The sequence below is a fragment of the Artemia franciscana genome, chromosome 21 (genome assembly GCF_032884065.1).
Source record: "Artemia franciscana chromosome 21, ASM3288406v1, whole genome shotgun sequence".
NCBI lineage: Eukaryota > Metazoa > Arthropoda > Branchiopoda > Anostraca > Artemiidae > Artemia > Artemia franciscana.
The window spans coordinates 19,136,516-19,161,896 of NC_088883.1; the positions used below are offsets into that span (position 1 = coordinate 19,136,516).

General features: G+C 35.7%; 1 protein-coding gene across 2 annotated transcripts; it reads right to left on the reverse strand.

Moving 5' to 3' along the window:
- Positions 1-219: 219 nt before the first annotated feature.
- On the reverse strand, positions 220-25,381 carry LOC136040597 (probable serine incorporator). Of its 2 annotated transcripts, none has more exons than XM_065724854.1 (4): positions 25,269-25,381; positions 7,460-7,618; positions 4,349-4,513; positions 220-431 (listed from the first exon to the last, which is right to left on the reverse strand). In XM_065724854.1, exons 2-4 carry the CDS (start codon positions 7,493-7,495, stop codon positions 237-239), a joined length of 396 nt encoding a protein of 131 aa, XP_065580926.1. In that variant the 5' UTR covers positions 7,496-7,618; positions 25,269-25,381; the 3' UTR covers positions 220-236. The 2 variants fall into 2 exon arrangements, with proteins under 2 accessions (XP_065580926.1, XP_065580927.1); XM_065724855.1 differs by lacking the exon at positions 25,269-25,381 and adding an exon at positions 24,076-24,129.

A 25,381-nucleotide genomic window follows, 5' to 3' on the forward strand; every position in this document is an offset into this window, starting at 1 on the left:
TTACGCGCGGGGGGGACTTGGGGGGCACGAAGCACCCCCAACAGCTAGTCTTATATAAAAAGATTAATGTCTTGAACGGTATTTAGAACAATTAAATATACTTCGAGGCAATTTAAAATACTTTGAACGACTGAAAACAGATAAAAATGAATAATAAAAACAACTTTATAAATAAATAAAAAAAATCGTAAATTAGAAATTTACATGCAAAATCATAGCAATCTAAGACAAAAACCTTACCCATTTTGAATGCCAGCCCGAAAGTCTCTTGAGCTTTTAACGCCCAGCATCATCAATGCCATAAAAACAAAAAAGATAGTTGCTGCAAAACACATCCTGTAAACAGCTAAATAGCCCACAGCTTCTTCGCAATCCAATGTGATTCCCCCAGGAACCAAACTGTTCCCACTTCCACCTTGGCAAAATGGTACCTCAAAAAAAGAATTAAAATATATTTTAACACAGATAAAAATACAAACATAAACGGTAAAAATAATTCAGTTGCATACTGAATACAAAAAGAACTACACTATATAGCAGTAACGGGAGTAGTTCGACATCTGGAGTTGTTTCTATCTTGATGTATGATATTTTCACTTAATTTTACTCCTTTGTTCACCTAGACAAATAGGATTTCGGCATTATTATAAAACTCATCAGACTATTATTCAAACGCTGATTACATTATGGCCCAAAATTGGCATCACTAATCACAATTCAACTGACTATATCTGTTGCGTTTCGGTAAAGCGCTATTGTAAAATTGATTGAAGAGGTAGACAAATAGGATTTCGGCATTACGACAAAACTCATCAGACTTATTATCCAAAAACTGATTACATTATGGCCTAAATTGGCATCACTAATCAGAATTCAGCTGACTATATCTGTTGCGCTTCAGTAAAGCGCTACTGTAAAATTGATTGAAGAGGTAGATTTTTACTCCTTAGTACACCTAGACAAAAAGGATTCCGGCATTATTACAAAACTCATCAGACTTATTATCCAAAAACTGATTACATTATGGCCTAAATTGGCATCACTAATCAGAATTCAGCTCACTATATCTGCTGCGCTTCAGTAAAGCGCTATTGTAAAATTGATTGAAGAGGTAGATTTTTACTCCTTTGCATACCTAGAAAAATAGGATTTTGGCATCATTACAAAACTCATCAGACTATTATTCAAAAGCTGATTACATTATGGCCCAAAATTGGCATCACTAATCAGAATTCAGCTCACTATATCTGCTGCGCTTCAGTAAAGCGCTATTGTAAAATTGATTGAAGAGGTAGATTTTTACTCCTTTGCATACCTAGACGAATAGGATTTCGGCATTGTTACAAAACTAATCAGACTATTATTCAAAAACCGATTACATTATGGCCCAAAATTGGCATCACTAATCAAAATTCAGCTGACTATATCTGTTGCGTTTCGGTAAAGCGCTATTGTAAAATTGATTGAAGAGGTAGATTTTTACTCCTTTGTATACCTAGAAAAATAGGATTTCGGCATTACGACAAAACTCATCAGACTTATTATCCAAAAACTGATTACATTATGGCCTAAATTGGCATCACTAATCAGAATTCAGCTGACTATATCTGTTGCGCTTCAGTAAAGCGCTATTGTAAAATTGATTGAAGAGGTAGATTTTTACGCCTTAGTACACCTAGACAAAAAGGATTCCGGCATTATTACAAAACTCATCAGACTTATTATCCAAAAACTGATTACATTATGGCCTAAATTGGCATCACTAATCAGAATTCAGCTGACTCTATCTGCTGCGTTTCAGTCAAGTGCTATTGTAAAATTGATTGAAGAGGTAGATTGTTACTCCTTTGTACACCTAGACAAATAGGATTTCAGCATTATTACCAAACTCATCAGACTATTATTCAAAAACTGATTACATTATGGCCCAAAATTGGCATCACTAATCAGAATTCAGCTGACTACATCTGTTGCGTTTCAGTAAAGCGCTATTGTAAAATTGATTGAAGAGGTAGATTTTTACTCCTTTGTATACCTAGACTAATAGGATTTCAGCATTATTACCAAACTCATCAGACTATTATTCAAAAACTGATTACATTATGGCCCAAAATTGGCATCACCAATCACAATTCAGCTGACTATATCTGTTGTGTTTCAGTAAAGCGCTATTGTAAAATTGATTGAAGAGGTAGATTGTTACTCCTTTGTACACCTAGACAAATAGGATTTCGGCATTATTATAAAACTCATCAGACTATTATTCAAAAGCATTATAAATTAGTCTGCCATTTTCCACGGGTTATTTTGTGACATTTTTACCATATAAAAATTGCTTCATTTTTTAAAAGTTTTGTGTTTTCAGTATAGTGGTCTCAGCGATTGTTTTGCGTGAACGACCAGTGATGTTTCAGCATGTTCATAGACAGAAGAAGCTGAAAAACAACAATACCACAGCAGTTTCACACTGCTGCAAAATTTTGTCCTGCTTTGGTTCAGGAAATAAAACTTGTTTCCTATTCTAAACCTGCTAACATTGCAATTGCAATGCAATTTTTAAAATGGTAATTTGCTTGCAAATGACTTCATGTTCTTAATTCTTCACATTAACTTCTTAGGACCCTAAAAAGCCAATAGCCGACTGATTTTAATGTTTATATGTTTATTACATTTTTGCCAAATTAAAAAATTTTTGTTTAACTAGATAACTTACACTCAGCAAACAAAAATAGACTTTTATTCCCTCGACAACTAAAATATATGATTGAAACAGAAATTTGTAAAATAGATAAAACAAATCAGTGAAAAATTGATCGATTCCAAGAGTAGTTGCTTAAGTGGGGGGGGGGGGGTTGTTACTTTTTTTCTTTTAAAAATGTCAGTGCCTTGCGAAAGTATATCATTTAACCTTGCATGCTGAATTATTAACAACTTTCGCGTCAATATTTTAGAATGTTTTAATGTGAATCTCTGACTTAGTAAAAATAGAACATAGAAAAGGAATTTAAAAAAAAACAATCATGTTGTGTTTTGAAGTCAAGATATAATTCTCCAAGGAAATATAATTCTTAAAGAATTAATCTTATTTGTAAAAAGTCAAAACACTTACAGTTCTTAAAAAAAGACTGAAACATTATTACGGAAAAAGTCGAGGCAATGAAAAAATTCTTAGGGCGGTTCCACATTTGGGATACAAAATTGAATCCAAAGAATAGAGCTTTTCTTGGGCGGACAAAGTGGGGTTTTTTTACCAGCGTCATCACCGAATGTAATCATAAAAGTAAGCATTTACGGAAATTATTATTACGGATTATTATTACGGAAAATGTCGGGGCAATGAAAAAATTCTTAGGGCGTTTCCACATTTGGGATACAAAATTGAATCCAAAGAATAGAGCTTTTCTTGGGCGGACAAAGTGGGTTTTTTTTTACCAGCGTCATCACCGAATGTAATCATAAAAGTAAGCATTTACGGAAATTATTATTACGGATTATTATTACGGAAAATGTCGGGGCAATGAAAAAATTCTTAGGGCGTTTCCACATTTGGGATACAAAATTGAATCCAAAGAATAGAGCTTTTCTTGGGCGGACAAGGTGGGTTTTTTTTACCAGCGTCATCACCGAATGTAATCATAAAAGTAAGCATTTACGGAAATTATTATTACGGATTATTATTACGGAAAATGTCGGGGCAATGAAAAAATTCTTAGGGCGTTTCCACATTTGGGATACAAAATTGAATCCAAAGAATAGAGCTTTTCTTGGGCGGACAAAGTGGTTTTTTTTTACCAGCGTCATCACCGAATGTAATCATAAAAGTAAGCATTTACGGAAATTATTATTACGGATTATTATTACGGAAAATGTCGGGGCAATGAAAAAATTCTTAGGGCGTTTCCACATTTGGGATACAAAATTGAATCCAAAGAATAGAGCTTTTCTTGGGCGGACAAAGTGGGTTTTTTTTACCAGCGTCATCACCGAATGTATTTTAGATATTGGCTATGTAGATCAATAATGGAAGAGGGGGCAGGAGCGTAAGGACTCTCCCTGTCCCTACCTTTGTTATAAGTCTTTAAAAATTAAAGAAAAATTAATACTGCTGTTTTTAATAATCCACTTCAAATTTAAGATACAAAATAATATCAATATTTTTAAAGCTTGATTTGTTTTTTGCATTATGTTTATTTTTCTGAGGACAGTCATTGTAAAATTTTTAATTCTTTTCAAAAAGTTTTTTTGGAAAATGCTGGTCTAAATGTTTCATTGGAAGTTCTCTATATTCAATCTTTATCACTATTATCTAAAAGAATGGACAATTTGTAAAGAATAAACAATACCATACCTTTTTCAGTGATTCCTGAAGACCTGGACTTAGCATGATGCATGACACAATAGTAACAGTCATCAACATAATGGCGTACATGATTCTTGCTGATGTGGAGTTTTTGCATGATGGACAAGCAGAACAGCACAATCCCACAGCAGTACTGCCACAACAACAGGCAAGCTAGTATGGAAACAAAACTTATTAAAGAACACAGCTTAGATACCAATACAGTTATGAAAACTCCTTTCTTGCCCATGAGAAGCTTTAGGTACAGAGCTCTGAACTTGGCGCCTCCTCTAATCCCGCGCTCCGACGCGTAGATCGTACTACAGCACAGTAGGCGGGAATAAAGTTATGAAAACTCCTATCTTGCCAATGAGAAGCTTGAAGTTTTGTTGAATACGTGCCAGTTTCCTCTCTCCAGCCGCTAGCATCGCTACCGCGCACTATGTCCCAAAAATAAATCGAGTTTTCATAACTGTATATTGGTCTCTAAGCTGTGTTAAAGAAAGACTAGTAATGTTTGCGATAGAGATACTATATGAGAGAACAGGGCATGATAGGTTGTGTTTGTTGTGTTTTGTGTTTCACAATAAGTGTTTTGTGTGGCTTATGTTTCGCAATGAGACAGTGAATAAACAAGACTGCAAAAGTTTTTTTTTGAAGAAATTCTCTCAAGGCTAAGTTCAGGCCAAGTCCCTATGTAATTTTTCTTTCTGCATTACTTTTGGTTTCAAGTCCGAATCACTGCAATCATTGAAAGTGGGGTTTTTGTATCTGCTAGATACCAAATGAGCTTTCAGTTCAACACCAAAGCTGGGCTCTTAACAAAACTTCTCTACTTGTGATTTACTAAACATTTGTACTCTATTTTTTTGTGTCCCATTAGCATGTCTCAAATGTTAGCCAGAATGAACTCATTGAGCAAAAAAAATATTTAAAACTTTTCTAGTGAGCTAAAGAGAGGCTACGATCCTGCTAGTTTTTTTTAACCCATTGGTTGCATTCTTTAAAAAAAAGTATATTTGGAACTTATATCAGATATTTTTCTCTCCTTTTTCTGCCAAGGGAAAATTTCTTCCTTATATATCCTTCTTTCCTTGCTTAACTACGTTTCTTTTTTGTTCTATGATATGTTAGTCTTTTGGACTTTTATGCAATTATGCATCCTCTACAGACCATGAACTTCTGTAGCTAAAACTCCAAATACAAAAGTTTGAAAATTGCTGTTATTTTAAAAAAGAAATAAATTAAATCCTGAAACCAAAGCCTTGTTTTCAGGCCGCCCACATCCAACATAGAGTTCAAGACGGGCTATTCCATATTATCATTTAGAGTGTCATGTTCAACACAGCGAATGTGTCCCCAGGACCCTTGTTCAATCATGCATTACAATTTTTAAGAACCCGTATTCAACACCCTTAGAATCCGTAAGATACACTTTAAAGTTTTTCTAGGTTGAACACGGAATGATTGAACACAGAGGTTGAACACAGAATGATTGAACACGGAGGTTGAACACGGAATAATTGAACACGGAGGTTGAACACAGAATAATTGAACACGGAGGTTGAACACGGAATAATTGAACACGGAGGTTGAACACGGAATGATTGAACACGGAGGTTGAACACGGAGGTTGAACACGGAATAATTGAACACGGAATGATTGAACACGGAGGTTGAACACGGAATGATTGAACACGGAGGTTGATTACAGAATGATTGAACACAGAGGTTGAACACGGAATAATTGAACACTGAGGTTGAACACGGAATGATTGAACACGGAGGTTGAACACGGAATGATTGAACACGGAGGTTGAACACGGAATGATTGAGCATGGAGGTTGAACACGGAATAATTGAACACGGAGGTTGAACACGGAATAATTGAACACAGAGGTTGAACACGGAATGATTGAACACGGAGGTTGGACACGGAATGATTGAACACGGAGGTTGAACACGGAATGATTGAACACAGAGGTTGAACACGGAATGATTGAACACGGAGGTTGAACACGGAATGATTGAACACGGAGGTTGAACACGGAATGATTGAACACGGAATGACTGAACACGGAGGTTGAACACGGAACACGGAATCAGCCCTGTTCAAAACAAGCTTCAAACACAGTGCCTGAAAACACAATCTCAAAATAAGCATATAGAGAAATAATTAGATTTAAAAATAGCCAAAAAAGTCACATGATGTGCCAGAGGTACATCAAACATCTATATTTACTCAATAAAATAAGGAGCCTGCGACTATAGGATTCGTTAATTTATTCCCCTATTTCTCACAAGCTAATTGAACAACTACAATTTCAAATGTGTGCTAGTCTAAATTGACAGAAAGCCTACCAACCTAAAAATGTTTGTATTTGCGCGGCAAGAAATGCAAGGAATAAACTAGTTACTGTCCAATTACCGACACTATCTTACTTATACTTTTTATCATCAGTTTTTGATTTAGTGATGTCAGATTTTTATGTTTCAGAGTTTTTATAGGTGGTTCTAAGAGAATATCTACTTTTGACAATTGAAAATAAGCTTTCTATTGATTATTTAGAATTAGTAAATTCTGAATAATTTTCACTGTATACACTTTACAATTATGTGCTTTACTAAAAGAAATAATATTTTACCTATTTTCTCTTTTATAACTGTAAACTTTCAGTATTTTTAATTTCTGTTCCTTTTGGTTTACATTTATTCATTGATGACTTTCCTTTCCTTTTGAAAAACCTGTTTCTTGAAAATATTTCTTTAATTTGCAGAAAATCCCAAATAAAGACTGGCTCTAAGGGACAAAAAGTTTTGTCGTGTCAGACTAATAAGTCAGCCATGGCAAGGCTTGAGCCAAATTCTTTGTGTTTTTATTTTTTAATTTTGTTCGTAAAATTCTAACATCCAAACTCCCAATACTTACAATTCTGGATGTGAATTTTTCAAGGTGACGATACATAATCTTCAACCCTTGGTGAGCAATAATTTCAATTCAGTCACAATTAAGTCAGTTCAAGTTTTATCTGCAGATGCCTACTCTATGCTAAAGTTGAAAAAAAAAGTTTTTCTCAAAGAAAATAGCTATGTAAGAAAACAAAATAAGACTCAACTAACCTGTGCTGCACTAAATATTCCGAGTACAGCCCCCATTTAGCCAATTGATATGTGTTGCTTTTCTTCTTATTTGGCTTCCTGGAGTATCAATTGCTAGCCCCCTTTTTTTGCTTCTATTGTTGTGTCCTCAACTTCAGTTTTCTAAAAAGCGACCTGAAACTAAAAACCAAAATGTTATTATATGCTTGCCTAATCAGAATCCAAACAGATAGACTTTGATAAGAGGTGTGCAGTAGAAAAGGGAGATTTGGTAACTAGTAGAAAAGGGAAAGGGTAGTAGAAAAGGGAAATTTTGGAAAATTTGATAAGTTTGGTGAACTTTGAAGAAAACCTAAATTTGGCTTAGAAAAAGCTCAAATTCAGGCAACTTAATTCATATTAAAATATGAGAATTAAAACTAATAATGTTTTCAAAAACTTTTGAAAACAGCCCTAGCATCCTTATCTCAACGAAGTTCAATCAGGACTGCTAAATCAAATGATGTGAGAGGATAAATTCATTCAAACACAACAGAACAAAATGATTAAATGCAATTCATCAGTCATGGTTGAACTTTGTTGAAGTAAGGATGCTAGGGTTGTTTTAAAAAGTTTTTAAACATATTATTAGTCTTAATTCTCACAATTTAATGAAAGTTTATATATATATATATATATATATATATATATATATATATATATATATATATATATATATATATATATATATATATATATATATATATATATATAAGCCAAAAATTGATATCAAGAGGTTTTTCTGAAAATAAATTAACTTGGCAATTTAAAAAAATTAGTTTTCATTATAAAGAACATTTAAATAAATATCAAAAGAATTATCTGGAAATGCTTAAAAAAATTTTCAACTAATTTCGGAGGTTCGACAAATGATGATGCAGCGCCATTTATTTTGAATTGTGTTTCTAATAGAGCGGTTTTTTTTAAAAATAGCCACATGATAAAGATGAATAATTGTTTAGTTCATTAATTTTTTTTTTTTTTAATGTGTTAATATTTGTGATTTGGTATATTTTATCATATTTAGTTTACCTATTGTTGCTAAAAAGAGGGATATATTAACAGGATAAGCTTGTTTTGGTGTTACTCGGTTGTTTTAGATTTGCTGTTTTTTTTGTTTTTTTTCATAGGTATGTATTTTGGGGGTGATACCTGACACGGGGATGTCATGGATATTCTGTGGTAGCCACAACACTTGGCTGGGTAGAGAATTTAAAGTGGCGGAACCCTATAGGTCAGTGTATTCTCCTAATGAGCCCTTGTGTTGGGTTGTTGCCTCTGAATTATTTGTCTATTATTTTTTCTATTGTTTGGTAAATGACGACTTATACTTATTGACGACATGACTGCCTGTCCATGGATTATTCTTTATGGTTGATTGTGTGGCTATGCTGTTTGACCTATGTGATTGCATGGATGAGTAGGGTTAAGGCCTCATTCAAGTGCTGGTCTATATTAATCACTAATTTAGGAAAACAGTCTTCCTTTTCTCCTTCTGTCTCTTTTTTTTTATGTGTTTGTGCTGTTGCATTGGTGATTTCTCTTTTCATCCTTGGACATAGGGCCGAAATATCCACTGTATTGAATTCCACTGTCTTAGAAAAAAATCCCTATTGTTTATACTTTGTGTTTGTTAATTAAACATTGAAATTAAAGAATTGTCAAGTTATAGCTATGGAACCACAAAGCATGACTTGACGAATTGCAAGTTGACATTGATGAGGCATGTAACAGCTCTAGCTGCTGTCAAAAATGAAGGTCCTTTGGATAGCCTTTATTTTTAACTGTGCTCATTTCTGCCCTCACTGTTAAAGTCTTTTTAAATACTAGGTACATGTGATATGGCTTCCCTCTTTAAATCCTAAGGAAATAATCAAAGAATCTCTTCCATAGGTTCTTCTTATAAGATGTGAGTAGGTACACTCAAGGATGGTGACAAACTGTCCGTTCAGCCCATGAGACATATTCCTTTGAAGTCTCAAGCTCAAGGAAAAACTAGATTCCATGGAGAGCCCAGGAGTCATTTAGAAGGTAACCCCTCAAACTGGTTAGGGTAGCTCAGCTGTGGTTTTCAATAAACTGGATAGAACCTTGAAAATCTATGTAAACCCAAAAAATCTCAACAAAGCTGCAAAGAGATTTCATCATCCTATGCCAACTTATGAGGAAGCTGTCCAAAAGCATGTGGGTGCTAAGTACTTCTCCAAGCTAGATGCCAAAATAGGCTATTAGATCTCCTGATAATAAGTCTTCAAGTCTCACAACATTCTCAACTCTGCATAGGCAATTCAAATTCGGACATGTGCCCTTTGAATCAATGCCAGCACAACACAAGTTCCAAACTTTTACCAATAGGCAGGACCTTTATTGCGTACAGGCATGGGCAGGCTCCTCCCTTTTAGTATATCAGGATGTGTCATAATTCATTTTGTTCACAGCAATCCTTAGCACCACTATACTATGAAAGATAATCAGACATTATCCCCTGTTCCTCTCCAATGGAAAGCCCTACAGATAGGTAGAGTAGCTCCATAGGAGGCTTAGACCAAGTAGGACCTTATCCCAGTGGGGCCCATAATAGAAACGGGGAAACCCTCCCCTCGGGGTCATAATTAAAGGTGGAGGAGGAAGAAGGCCCCTCAAATATACACTCAGCAGGGCCAACTGCCGTGTTCACACGTCAGATGAGTTACAAAACTTCTCCCAGTAATGGGTTAAATTGCAAGGTGAAGCAGAACACCATCGTGGAAGGATCCTCTATAGGAGGACAACTGCGGCAGGGCGTAAGATCCAGATTTATGGACAACGGCCTCTGTAAAGGGCTGCCTCGACCCTTTCGGGGTACCTGCAAGACTGGGAAACTTGCGGTCAATTTTTTCCCACTTGAGGAGTGGCGCCCCTCGAGGAAATTATAGCCTAGTAAACAACACAGCAATTCCGATTATTGGATAATTTTCTGGGCTTGGTTTGTTTTGATGGGCGTTTCCGGGCTGAAAAACCTCTTCCGGGCTAATTTATCTACTATGGGCTGCCTCCCCGTAGTAGCATAATATTTGTAGGCATGAATATATAATGAGTCGGAGGTAATAGGCTTGGGACTGTCTGTGCAGGATTTCGACTCTTGTTGACAGAAGAGCATCGTCAAGTGCTGAAAACCATGCTGTGACCAAGATGGGCTCAGGATTGCACAAAGCCTCCAACCTACTGGAGGTCCCAGGAACTTCTTGCTGTCCGGTTCTAAGCCGGCTTAAGCGCTTCGGTGTAGACTTGAGAAGATATGTTGGTCCCCATCCTGCACTGGTATCCGGGATCACTGCTTTTCTTGAGGCCAAAATAATTCCAAAGATTTAAAGAGCATGAACATTGGAACTTGGAATGTTACGACGTTAAAAAATGACTATCGCATCGACATTTTAACTGACGAATTCAGACGGTTTGAACTGGATTTATTAGGAGTTTCAGAAACTCATATCCCAGGGCTAGGAAGCATGAAATTAGGTGACATAGAATTTGTTTACTCAGGCAGGAAGGATGGGGTACATAGACTGGGAGTAGGGCTCATGATGAATAAGAAAGCTGCTAAGTCTTGTTTAGGCTGGGAAGGTATTAATAATAGAATACCAATTGCTAATTTTATGACTAAAAAGTTTAGGGTATCAGTTATAGTAGTATATGCCCCCATTGAACCAACTGATGGAGATACTAGTGACTCAGATGAATTTTACTTACAGTTACAGGAGCAAATTGACAGGGTACCAGGTAGAAATATGTTGTTTTTGCTAGGAGATTTTAATGCCCAGGTTGGTAGAAATAGGGATAGATGGTATCCTAGCCTAGGTAAATTTGGTGTAGGAAAAGAAAAAGTAATGGCTATAGGCTTTTGCAATTTTGTAGGTATAACAACCTAGTTATAACCAATACAGTGTTTGGTCACAAAATGGCCCATAAGTTGACATGGTATTCACGTGATGGTAAGACAGCAAACCTTATTGATTATGTTATTGCAAACAGAAGACTAGCAGGATCAATACAAGATTCTAGGGTGTATAGGAGTGCTATTATTGATGTTAAAAATAAAGATCACCATCTAGTAGTAACTAAGGTTAATTTAAAGCTGAAATTTCGGAAGGGTGACTCCCTCCCGGAAAGTTATGATGTTGGTAGACTTCAGGATGAAAATTTGAGAAAAAAATTCCAGGAACAGTTGAGTACTAAACTTGAGGGTATAAAATTTGACAATGTGGAAGATGGATGAAATAATTTCAGAAAAACAATTTGTGAAGTTGCTGATGGTGTCCTAGGGAAGAGTGCTAAGACAGCAACTAGGAATATTAGTGAAAAAGCTTTAGGTTTAATAGAGAGTAGAAGGGGTTTGTATAAGAATTATCTGAGTGATAGGCCGTATGAAAAGATATGAAAAGGAATGTAAAGAAAGTGGAGAAAGCATTAAAATATGAACTAAGGAGATGTGAAATGGAGGCGATGGATAAAATTGCTGAGGATCTGGAAGATACGGCTAGACGGCATAATAGTAAAATATTATACTGGCATGTTAATAAATTGAAAGGGAGTAGCCAATCCGGACTAGTCCCAGTTAAAGATAGAAATGGGGCCATAATTAGTGATAAGGAAAAAGTTAAAGAAAGATGGGTGGAACATTTTGAGAATGTGCTAAACCGAGATACAGTTGCAGGAAAAGATATAGATGAAAATGAAAATGTTTGTGATACCTTGGATGTGAAGGAAGATTTGTTTAGTGAGGAAGAATTAGCGACAGTACTAGAAGGATTAAAAATGGTGGTGGCTCTTAAATATGGTGGCTCTGAGGTTAGGAATAAGCTCCTGAAGATTATGAACATGATTGTTGAAAAAGGGAAAGTACCCAATGATTTTAGGAAAACCTTAATTAAACCACTGTATAAGAAAGATGACAAGAGTGAGTGTTGTAATTATCGAGGCATTAGTCTGGTCTCTGTAGGTAGCAAATTACTGAGTGATATGATACTTTTTAGACTGAGACATGCTGTAGACAAAGTTTTAAGGGAAGAACAATGCGGTTTTAGAAAAGTTTAAGGATGTGTCGACCATGTTTTCACTATTAGGTTAATAATTGAGAAGTCCCTTCGTTGTCAAACACCTTTGGCCCTTAGTTTTATCGATTATAAGCAAGCTTTCGATTCTGTTGATAGTACAGCGTTAACAAAGGTCTTATCATTATATGGTATACCAGAAAAATACATTAAAGTGATTTGCGCTATGTACAAAAATAATACTGCTGCGGTTAAGGTAAGAAATGAGGTTAGCAACTGGTTTTGTATTAAATCAGGAGCTAAACAGGGTTGTGTTCTATCCCCCTTTATATGGATCATTTTGATGGACTTCGTCTTAAGGAGCACAGGAAAGGCAATTGGAGAACATGGAATCAAATGGGGAGGAAGAACGCTCCTGGACTTAGATTATGCTGATGATTTAAGCATATTAGATGAAAGTGTGAGCAAATTGAATGAATTTTTAGAGGTTTTACGAGTTCAGGGTGCTAAAATAGGCTTGAAAATTAATGTTAAGAAGACTAAGTCACTAAGGCTAGGAATAAGTGAAGATGAACAAGTGACATTAGGTAACGAAAAGATTGATCAGGTTGGGAGCTTCAGCTACCTTGGTTGTATTATAAGTAAAGATGGTGGGAGCAGTGAAGATGTTAAAAGTAGAATAGCTAAAGCTCAGGGTGTTTTTTCACAGTTAAAAAAAGTTTGGAAGAATAGAAAGATAAGCCTACAAACCAAGATTAGAATATTGGAAGCTACAGTGATGACAGTGGTCAAATATGGCTCTGAAGCATGGGCACTCCGAAAAGCAGATGAAAATTTACTAGATGTTTTCCAGAGAAATTGCCTACGGATTGTTCTGGGTACCCGGCTGACTGACCGTATTTCAAACAGTAGGTTGTACGAAAAGTGGGGTTCAATGCTGCTTTCTGGGGCTATAATGAAAGAAAGGTTGAGATGGCTAGGCCACGTTCTACGGATGAAGGATGACAGATTACCGAAGATTGTCCTTTTTGGCCAACCGTCTGGGGCTACACGGAAAGCAGGTCGTCCTTGTCTGCGTTGGGAGGATGTCATAAATAAAGATTTAAAGGAAATGGGAACTTCCTGGGAGGGTGTAAAGAGGGAGGCTTTAATTAGATTAGGTTGGAGGAGGAGCGTGCGTAGCTCTGTTGGCCTCAGGCGGCTTGGTGCTGCAGTGAGTTATTAGTAGTAGTAGTAGTAGTCACTATAGATAACCTTCTAAAGTTCCTCAAACATCCTGCACAAACTGTCTCCATAGCAAATTCATACCTTGACTTTTTTAAAAGAATGATTAACCTACTTTTCAAATCCTTATGGTTTGTCATTTGTCTTTTTATTAATTACTCAGCAAAAAAAGTCATTTTTTCATGAAAATATTCTCTAAAAATAGTAGTTTTCAAAATAAAGGGAGGGGGGGTAAAAAGATAAAATAACGACTCTTTAAAGCCGTTACTGGCGCATAGGGCGTTGAACTGATGTTTCAGTAGCTTGGTATTTTTTACTGTTACAAGTAGCAAACTTGTCGCCCAGACTTGCCATAGCGGGGATCGATCCCTGCGCCCAGGAGCCAGAGTATTAACCCACTGTGGTATCACAGGGCCGGGGGACAAACCGCCCCCTCCCCAATTGATGTCACTGCTATTTGCCGAATCGTGAATGAGTTTAAAGTTATAAAGTTCATGCATAAGGCTATTACCTCAGAAATAGTTTAAAAACATGAATCAAAAGTTGTTTAAAAACTATATCTCAAGTAATTGATAACTAGCTGATGACATGGAATCTTCTTGAATCTGTATAAGGCAATCGTGAGCAAAAACGAGCTCTTGACTTTTGAACCTGTCTTGCTGGTCCTTTTTACAAAAGTGATAACCTATACAGCTGGATGAAGGTGCTGAAATGAGGGCCACCAAATACATCTCTGGATATGACAAGAAGCCATATTATGAAACACCATCTACCCTAAGACTCCCATCTTTACCCTTCTAACTTGGGCGCACTGCAATGCTGATGACATTTAATTATGTTGACCAATCCGAAAATAAGCTCTTTACTCATTTACCTAAAGAAAGACAAACACAAGGTCACTCTAAGAAGCTTTTCAGCAAAGATTTAAATATGGAATCAGAAAATTATATATATATATATATATATATATATATATATATATATATATATATATATATATATATATATATATATATATATATATATGTATATATATATATATATATATATATATATATATATATATATATATATATATATATATATATATATATATATATATATATATAGGGGGGTTGGGGTAAAGTATTTTGACAGCACCCCTAACCTACAACCCCCACCCCCCAATTTGCATATTTATAGCACAAATTATGCAAGTCCAGTGCATTCTATCACACATCAGTTGTCTTTGTGCCTATGAAACCAGTTTTCTGAGATCTAACCTAAGTGTAATTCTTGAGTGTGTTTTCTTTAATTAATAAGCACTGAATTGTCCCCTTGATCATGCCTATCTATGGTCATGACTACTGAGTGGGTTTAAATTGCATCTATTGTTGCACTCTCCTAGTTGGAAGATGTGTAACTGGACTGTAAACACAATTGTAACCCCTTTCTTTTCTTATATTTTGTGTAACGTGTTTACATAGTTGCTATATAGCAAGTGTTTATATATTACACCATTGATTATGTTAGCTCAGGTGTTATTTTGTTTAGTTTTTTTCGCATATTTTCAGTGATAGTCTCTACAGAAGCTAGCAATATCAAATAATCAAGAGGTTGTATTGGTACTGACTAAATTTAATCCTTAAATTGCATGGATAGCAGAAGCAGCCATTGAGTAAATTTACTGAGCAGTTTTTGTGGGTTTTTAGAGATAGTCTGTGCAGAAGAGTGATATCAGACAAGAAGAGCCATATTGGTACTAGCAGGATTTTAATCCTTAAGCTGCTGAGGATAGGTGATTTGAGTATCAGCATGTCCCACAGGTTCTCTACCATGAGATTTTGTGAGATAATGGCTACATAAAAAAGGATACCACCTAAACAGGATAGCAAACAGAAGCTATTCAGCCCGAAAGAGTCCCAAGATTTCTGTGCTGGCTGTAAATACAAACTTGAACCAGATTCAAAGGCATTCTTCTGTGATGGTTGTGAAAAATGGCTATGCATTAAGTGCTTAAAAATGCCCAGCTCCAAATATGAACTTTTCTCAAAAATATCTACCATTGGAGATATGCAGTGGTACTGCTTGATTTGTAAGCACTTTGGTACTCCAGCAGACCCCTCCCCACCATTGGCCAAAATTTCAAACTTGATAACATCTAAAGTCTCTAGTGCTTTGGCTACTGCAGATATAGTTAAGAGGCAGTAGAAGAGCTGAAGCAAGACATTACCACTAGGATAAATGAAGTCAAGGAATGTGTTAGCAATCTTGAAAAAAAATGCGGTAAAAAAAATAAACAAATACAAAGTAGTAACAATAGGGAAAATCTTTTCAAGACAGTGGAAATCAGTTCTGTGAATATTTCGGCCCTATGTCCAAGGGCCGTCTTCAGCACAATATGAGAACGAGAGAGAGAATATGTATATATAAATGAACTTACATTAAATTGTGAGAATTAAAACTAATAATGTATTTTAAAAACTTTTTAAAACCAGCCCTAGCATCCTTACTTTAACGAAGTTCAACCAGGACTGACAAAAAGAATAAAGTAAGAATATAAATTCATTCAAACTAAAGAGAACAAAGTGATTAAATGCAGTTTCTCAGAGCCAATCTTGCATTTTTAGCAGCCTGTCTCAAAGGCCTTTTTGTAGCTGGTTCAATACTATTATAAGTCGGTTTAGTAAATTTTTTTGTTAGATCATTTTTGATTAAATTTCAGTATAAAGAATTTAGTGAGTATTCCCCTAAGTCCCTGTTCAAAGAAATATTAGTATTTATTTTGAGACTTATTTCGATTGATTCCCGAACCACCTGTCTTACCCCAAATCATTACTGATGAGTGAAGATCTTTCAAAAAGCATCATGTGGGACAGATTTTTAAATTTATGCCAACCTAAAGTAGAATCAAAGGAGTTGTTGGAACTATTTGAAATTAATGCCTTGTCTATGTCTTTTTTATGCTGTCGTAACTCTTTTTCTAGAATCTAGAATCTTTGGTTCACATACATAGGTTTTTCTTTTTATGTATTTCTTAAAATTCATCCACAAGCATCTGGCAGGAATGTTTCCTCTGAATTTTTCATGAATTACCCAAGTCCAAGCTTTGTATCTCTCCTCTTCGACAGTCAGTCTGAGCTGGGCTGTCACTTTGTTTATCTTAGCTTTTAATCTGCTCACAGAAATATTCTTATTTCCCAGCTTCCCTCTTTTTTCAGTTGATTTCTTAGGTCTTGTCTCTTTTTTTAATTGCTTCACATTTGGCTGTCCATCCTACGGTAGAATTATAAATCTTCTTTTTCATTCCTTGGCTACCTTTTAAAGCTAGATTTTTTTCCCAGCTTCTATCATCTTTTCTGAGACTTCTTTAATAGCCTCTTCAGTAGGTAGTGTCTTTAGGTTGGAAAAGTTAAGTTTTGATATTTCTTCTTTCCATTTAGCAATTCTCTTGTCAAAGAATGGCCATTTTTTCTTGTTTCAGAGGCAGAGGGCTGTGGTTCAAACTCCAAGTCAGTGAAAATGATGAAGTGGTAAGAGTCAAAATCATCTTTTGAATCGACAGTCATGTCACCTGCTAGCTCAGAAGATATAATAGTCAAGTCTAATGTTGTTGTTTCCCCATTTGTCTTATTTAGTCTAGTTGCAAGGTTTTTTGGTGCAGCAAGCGCTATCTACTCTTCTGGATCAAAAGTTAAAATAAAAAAAACAAGTTTTTAACTAAAAGTAAGGAGCAACATTAAAACTTAAAACAAACAGAAATTACACCATATATTAAAGGGGCTTTTCCCTCCTCAACGCCCCACTCTTTATACTAAAGTTTAACTCTTTCTCTCAAATTTACTTTTTAAAACTGTAAAAAACTTTAGCATAAAGACAGGGGCATTGAGGAGGGAAAAGTCCCTTTAATATACAGTGTAATTTCTTGTTTTATGTTTTGATGTTGCTCCTTACTTTCAGTTAAAAAACTTTTTTTTTCGTTTTATTTCTGAACGTTTTTGAATTAATACATTTTCTATTTTGGTTGTCTACAAAATAATTATAATGAAATTTGCATTTTTTTTTTTTTTTTTTTTTTTTTTTTTTTTTTTTTTTTTTTTTTTTTTTTTTTTTTTTGGCTAAATGGCTTTCTCTTAGTTTTGATCACAAGATTTTGAGAAAAGAAAGGTTGGGGGAGGAGGCCTAGTTGCCCTCCAATCTTTTGGTTACTTAAAAAGGCAAATAGAATTTTTAATTTTTTACAAACGTTTTAATTAGTAGAAAATATACATTACTTATGTAATAAACTTCTATATTTGTATATTTTTATTACATAGTATGAGGGGGTTTTCCCCCTCGTTAATACCTCACTCTTTACACTGAAACTTATATTTTTTCCAGATTCTCAAAGAATAACCCCTGAATCACAAAGGTCATAGAATAAATAGTTGAAATTACTAAAAATACTTTGGCATAAAAAGCAAGGTATTTAGGAGGAGATGAACCCTACACATGTGTAACAATTTCTGTTTGTTTTAAGTTTTAATGCTGCTCCTTACTTGCAGTTGAAAAAACTTTTCCATATTTATCTTTATTTTTGTTTTTGTTTTAAATAGGGCTAGAATATCCTGCACCCCCTTCATGGAAATTATCTTCTCCCATGACAAATTCCTTCATGAAAAGATCCTCTCATGTAAAACCCTCCCCTCGACCCTCCTCCTCATAACCCAAAAACTCCCCCTCAAAACGTCTGTACACTTCCCAATAACCATTACTAAATGTAAACACTGGTCAGATTTTGTAAATTGCAGCCCCTCCTCCTTGGACTTTGAGGGGGTAAGCTGTCCCCAATGGCCTTGTTATCAGGTTTTTTGAATATGCTGAACAAAATGGCTAAGTTAAAATTTTGGTCTGTTGACTTTGGGAAGCAAGAGCTAAGAGCTCATATGGCACTTGTGACAAGGCAAGAGGAGCTAAGAGCCAAGAGATCATATGGTATGAGCTCTAGCAAAATTTTATGAATCAATAGATTGATTTAAAAGGAAAATAAGAGGGTTAATACCGGTCAGGATTTAAAATAAGAGCTCTGAGTCATGATGTCCTTCTAGATATCAAAATTCATTAGGATCCGATCACCCACTCGTATGTTATAAAATAACTAATTTTTTCTAATTTTTCCTCTCCCTTTAGCCCCCCCCCCAGATGGTCGAATCTGGGAAAACGACTTTATCAGGTCAATTTGTGCAGCTCCCTGACACGCTTACCAATTTCCACTGTCTTAGCACGTCCAGAAGCACCAAACTCGCCAAATCACTATGCCCCTCCCCCCCAACTCCCCCAAAGAGAGCGAATCCAGTAGGGTTCTGTCAATCACGTATCAAGGATATTTGCTTATTCTATCCACCAAGCTTCATCCCGATTCCACCACTCTAAGTGTTTTCCAAGATTTCCCCCTTCAACTCCCCCAAATGTCTCAAGATCTGGTCAGGATTTGAAAAAAGAGCTCTGAGACATGAATTGCTTCTAAATATCAAATTTCATTAAGATCCGATCACCTATTCGTAAGATAAAAATACCCCAATTTTCACGTTTTCCAAGAATTCCAGTTTTCCCCTCCAACTCCCCCTAATGTCAAAGGATCTGGTCAGAATTTAAAATTAGAGCTTTAAAGCGCAAAATCCTTCTAAATATCAGATTTCATTAAGATCTGGTCCCCTTTCATAAGTTACAAATACCTCAATTTTCAAAATTACCCCCCCCCCAACTCCACCAAAGAGAGCAGATTCGGTCCGGTTATGTCAGTCATGTGTCTTAGACAGGTTTTTATTCTTCCCATCCAGTTCCACTCTGATCTCACCGCTTTAAGTATTTTCTAAGATTTCCAGTTCCCCCCAATTGCCCCCCACCCCCAATTACGCTGGATCCGGTTGAGATTTAAAATAAGAGATCTGAGTCACGAGGTCCTTCCAAATATGAAGCTTCATGAAGGTCCAATCACTTCGTTGTAAGTTAAAAAATTTTCAGAATTAACCCCCCCCCCAGAAGAACAGATCCGTTCGAATTATGTAAATCACATATCTAAGACTTCTGCTTATTCTTCCCACCAAGTTTCATCCCAATCCCTCCAATCTAAGCGTTTTCCATCATTTTAGGTTCTCCCACCCCAAATTCCCCCCAATGTCACCAGATCCGGTCAGGACTTAAAATAAGAACTTGGAGACACAATATCCTTCTAAATATCAAATTTCATTGAGATCCGATCACCCATTTGTAAATTGAAAATACCTCATTTTTTCTAATTTTTCAGAATTAACCCCCCCCCCCCCAACTACCCCAAAGAGAGCAGATCCGTTCCAGTTATGTCAATCATGTATCTAGGACTTGTGCTTCTTTTCCCACCAAGTTTCATCCCAATCCCCCCACTCTAAGTCTTTTCCAAGTTTTAGGTTTACCCCTCCCAACTCCCCCCCCCCCCAATGTCACCAGATCCGGTCGGGATTTAAAATAAGAGCTCTGAGACACGATATCCTTCTTAATATCTAATTTCATTGAGATCCAATCACCAATTGGTAAGTTAAAAATTCCTCATTTTTTTCTAATTTTTCAGAATTACCCCCCCCCCCCCAAATACCCCAAAGAGAGCGGATCCATTCTGGTTACGTCAATCATGTATCTAGGACTTGTGGTTATTTTTCCCACCAAGTTTCATCCCAATCCCTCCACTGTAAGTGTTTTCAAAGATTTTAGGTTTCCCCTCCCAACCCCAACCCCCCTCCCCACACCCCAATGTCAACAGATCCGGTCAGGATTTAAAATAACAGCTCTGAGACACGATATACTTCCAAACATCAAATTTCATTAAGATCTTATAAACCGTTCATAAGTTAAAAATACTTAAATTTTTCAATTTTTTATGAATTAATGGGCCCCCCACTCCCCCCAGATAGTCAAATCGGGAAAAAGAATATTTTTAATTTAATCTGGTCTGGTCCCTGATAAGCCTGCCAAATTTCATCGTTTTAGCTTAACTCGAAGTGCCTAAAGTAGCAAAACCAGGACCAAAAGACCAACAGAATTTTGTGATTGCTATATGTCACTTGGTTAATACCAAGTGCCAAAAAAATTTAGCATGGGAGGGGGCCTAGTTGCCCTCCAATTTTTGGTCACTTAAAAGGAGCACTAGAACTTTTAATTTATGTTAGAATGAGCCCTCTTGCAACATTCTAGGACGACTGGGTCAATACAATCACTCTTGGGAAAAAAAAGAAAACATGTAGATGCATACCCATGATTAGTGTTCTGGCAAAAAATACAAAATTCCACATTTTTGTAGATAGGAGCTTGAAACTTCTGCAGTAGGGTTCTCTGATATGCTGAATGTGATAGTGTGATTTTTGTTAAGATTCTATAAGTTTTAGGGGTGTTTCCCCATATTTTTCAAAATAAGGCAAATTTTCTCAGGCTCTTAACTTTTGATGGATAAGACTAAATTTGATTAAACTTATATATTTAAAATCATTATAAAGATCTGACTCTTTCAATTTATCCATTAGCATCAAAATTCTGTTTTTTAGGGTTTTGTTTGCTATTGGGCCAGGTCACTCCTTACTACAGTTCATTGCCACAATCTGTTTGATCAGTATCTCTATTAATTCTTTAGCTTTACCATCTTCAGTGTGGCTATCATTCCACAGAGTGTGATGAAGATTAAAATCTCCTCTGAATAATCCTCATGATCTTTTTGATTTCATTTTTTTAAGCATGGTGGGTGGGGACTCTGAACTTATCTTTCTTTTTGAGTTGAAGTCTTGATTTTCCATGGCCTCATCTGAGACATGTTCTTCACTATTCTCTTCAGTTTCTTCTTTTATTTCTTGAATCTTTTTTTTATTTCTTTCAACTTCTTTTTGTTTAGTCTGGTTGTTGGAATGACCATAATTAGGCTTGTAACAATATTACTTAGTTTGGTAATCAATTCATTACAAATTACTTAGTAATCAATTCATTACAAATTACAATTCATTACTTAGTTTGGTAATTCAACTTACAAAGGAGTAATCTGATCTTAATAAAATTTGATATTTGGAAGGAAATTGTGTCTCAGAGCTCTTATTTTAAATCCCAACCAGATCTGGTGACATTTGGGGGAGTTTGGGGGCAACCTAAAATTTTGGAAAATATTTAGAGTGGAGGGGTTGGGATGAAACTTGGTGGGAAAAATAAGCACAAGTCCTAGATATGTGATTGACATAATCGGAATGGATCTGCTCTCTTTGGGGGAGTTGAGGCAGGGGGAAGGGTAAATTCTAAAACATTGACAAATGAGATATTTTTAACTTACAAAGAAATGATCCAGATCTTTATGAAATTTCATATTTAGAAGGACCTTGTAACTCATCTCTTATTTTAAATCCCAACCAGATTCAGTGTCATTGGTGGAGGGGAGTGGAAATCTTGGAAAATACTTAAAGCAGAGAGAAGACAAGGATGGAACTTGGTGTGAAGAATAAGCACAAGTCCAAGATAACTGACTGACATAACCAGACGGTATTGGCTCTCTTTGGTGGAATTGGGAGGGGGGAGTAATTTGGAAAAATTAGGTATTTGTAATCTACCAATGGGTGATCAGATCTTAATGAAATTTGATATTTAGAAGGATCTTGTGCTTTAGAACTCTCATTTTAAATCCCAACCGGATCCAGTGACATTAAGGGGAGGAGGAGGGGGAAACTGGAAATCTTTCAAACCAGAAATCTTGGACAATGCTTAAAGTGGACAGATTGAGATGAAACTTGATGGGAAGAATAAGTACAAGTTATAGATACATGATTGACATAATTGGAATGTTCTCTTTGGGGTACCTGCAGGTTGTTAATTTGGAAAAATTAGAAAAACTGAGGTATTTTTAACTTAAGAACAGGTGACTGGATCTCAATGAAATTTGATATTTAGAAGGAATTCATGTCTCAGAGCTCTTATTTCAAATCTCAACCAGATCTGTTGACATTGGGGGGAGCTGGGAAGTGGAACTGAGAATCTTGAAAAACACTTCTAAATGTTATAGATTCATGATTGATGTAACTGGACTGGATCTGATCTCTTTGGGGGAGTTAAGGGGTGGGATTCAGTGCTTTTGCAAGTTTGGTGCTTCTAGATGTTCTAGGATGATGAAAATTGGTAGGTGTGTCAGGGACCTGCACAAATTGACTTAATAAAGTCGTTTTCCCTGATTGGACCATCTGGGGGGCTGAAGGGAGAGGAAAAATTTGGAAAATTCAGGTATTTTTTAACTTACAAGTTGGTGATCAGATCTTAATGGATTTTGACATTTAGAAGGACCTCATGACTCAGAGCTCTTATTTTTAATCCTGAGTGACATTAAGCCTCTTATTTTCCTTTTAAAGCAATCTATAGATTATTAAAATTTTGCAAGAGCTCATGCCACATGAGCTCTTGGCTCTTCCAACCTTGTAACAAGTGACATATGAACTCTTAGCTCTTGTTTAAGTATAAGAGCCCTTTCTTGTCTTATTAGGCATTCTTTTGAGTTTGTGTATGGTTCTTACCACATTTTACACATTTTGTTGTGCTCAAGTCTCCACTGCTTGTAGTCCTTGTTGCTATAAGCTCCTGCACAAATCATGCATCTCTCTTTTCCTCTACATTCTAGACATGATGTCCAAACCTCTGATATCTAAAGCACTGTACTGGTTATGGCAGATACTGAAATACACATTTTCTGATACCCCACACTCCAATACTTGTGGTACCAACACCAAAAGTGTTTCTCTCCTCACTTGGTTTGCTCCTTAGGTGTATCTCTGATACATATTCATTTTCAAGTAGTTCTTGCTTTCTTTCTTCATAGCTTGTAACATTACATCTATTCCTTTTTTAGATTTTGTTTCTAAACATTGTATCTTTGTCACCCTTTTCAAATATAATCAAATCTTCATTGTACTTTATTCCTTTCACCTCAAGAATCTTTTGTGCATACAATTCATTTTCTACATGAATCACTACGGAAACTCCTGGTCCTGATCTGTTCATCACCTCACCATAGCCCTCTTTTATACCATTTGCCTTTAACAGAATACTGAACTTATTTGCCACATATCCTTTTACTGCTTCAGGGACCTTACCAATTTGCTTTGAAGTATATTACCTACTTCCACCTTTAGTCAGATGCCCTAGTATATACAGTTTGTTTTGATTTCTATCTGATACTCCTTTTTGACCTTTGGCCATGTCAGATTTTGGGCTGGGGTTATCCCTCATTCCTTGATATGTTGTCCTACCTTGTCCTAGCCTACTATCTTAGTTTTTACTAGCAACAAATTATACACAACTATTCTAAGAGATAATTTAATCAAAAAAACAGCAAACCTTAGCCAAATTACTGATTATTATGTTAATAATTTTCTAAGATTCCTTTCTCTAAAAATCTAAATCTAAACATTTTGGGAAAATAATATAAAATTATCTTTCTCAATAATAAATGTTGCATGTAAACAATGGGTTAATAGCAAAACTTATAGCCCTTACTCCAAGGGTTGTGGTGGGTGGGGTTTACATCACAGAAAACATAGCTACTGGAAATTTCAACTTTACTGAAGAAAATGGCTATCTGAAAATTTTGATTGGATAGGGCTGAAGAATTGATCATAGTGGGAGGGAGTCTGATTACCTTTCAATCACTTTTCTTGAAAAAAAAAACACTTTAACTTTCAATTTCCAATCAAATTAGCTCTTTTTAAGTTCATATGACAAATCCTTTTATACAAAATGCATTGGTAGAAAAAAAAAACAACAATAGATAAATTTGGCAGACCAATTTATTTGGTTCTTTGCCATTCATGTGAGCCTTTCAGATAATATTAAGGAGAGTGTGAAACTAAATCAATTCAGTTGATTTGACAGTCCATATTCACATAGCCTACATTGATTCTGTTGAACATTTTCTGAAGTGTTCACATAAATGTTTTTTGTATTTTTAGAGAGTAAAGGTCTAACCTACCTTTCTCAACAATACATACTACATATAAACAATGAATGAATTGGCTAGATTGCAGTACTTTTCCTGGGGGATGTGGGCACAGTTGACATCCCTGAAAAATTTTAAATGGACCTTTCAATACTGCTAAATTCACAACTCTCTTAAAATTTTGATTCAATATTTTTTGTGCATACAATTCATTTTTTACTTGAATCACTATGGAACCTCTTGGTCCTGATCTGTTCATCACCTTACTGTGGGCCTCTTTAATACTACTTGCCTTTAGCAGAACACTGAGCTTCATTGACATATATCCTTTTGCTGCTTTGGGGACCTTTCCAGTTTGCTTTGGACTATATCACCCATGTCCACCATTAGTCAGATGCCCTAGTATATACAGTTCGTTTTGATTTCCATCTGATACTCCTTTTTGACCTTTGGCCATGTCATATTTTGGGCTGGGGTTATCCCTCATTCCTTGATTTGTTGTCCTACCTAGTCCTAGCCTCCTACCTTAGTTTTTACTAACAACAAATTACACACAACTATTCTAAGGGATAATTTAATCAGAACAACGCCAAACCTTAGCCAAATTACTGATTTTAATGTTAATAATATTCCGAGATTCCTTTCGCTATTTTTTAAAAACAAATTCAATCATCTGTCCGTTTTCTTCCTGTCCTGACAAAATCCTAG

Bases quoted from the DNA above. Each gene is read 5' to 3' on its own strand.
- LOC136040597 (XM_065724854.1), bottom strand. From the start codon at position 7,495: ATGGGGGCTGTACTCGGAATATTTAGTGCAGCACAG. The intron at 4,514-7,459 runs GTTAGTTGAGTC...TTTCCATACTAG, and splicing joins GAATATTTAGTGCAGCACAG to CTTGCCTGTTGTTGTGGCAG. The intron at 432-4,348 runs GTATGGTATTGT...TCTTTTTTTGAG, and splicing joins TTCAGGAATCACTGAAAAAG to GTACCATTTTGCCAAGGTGG.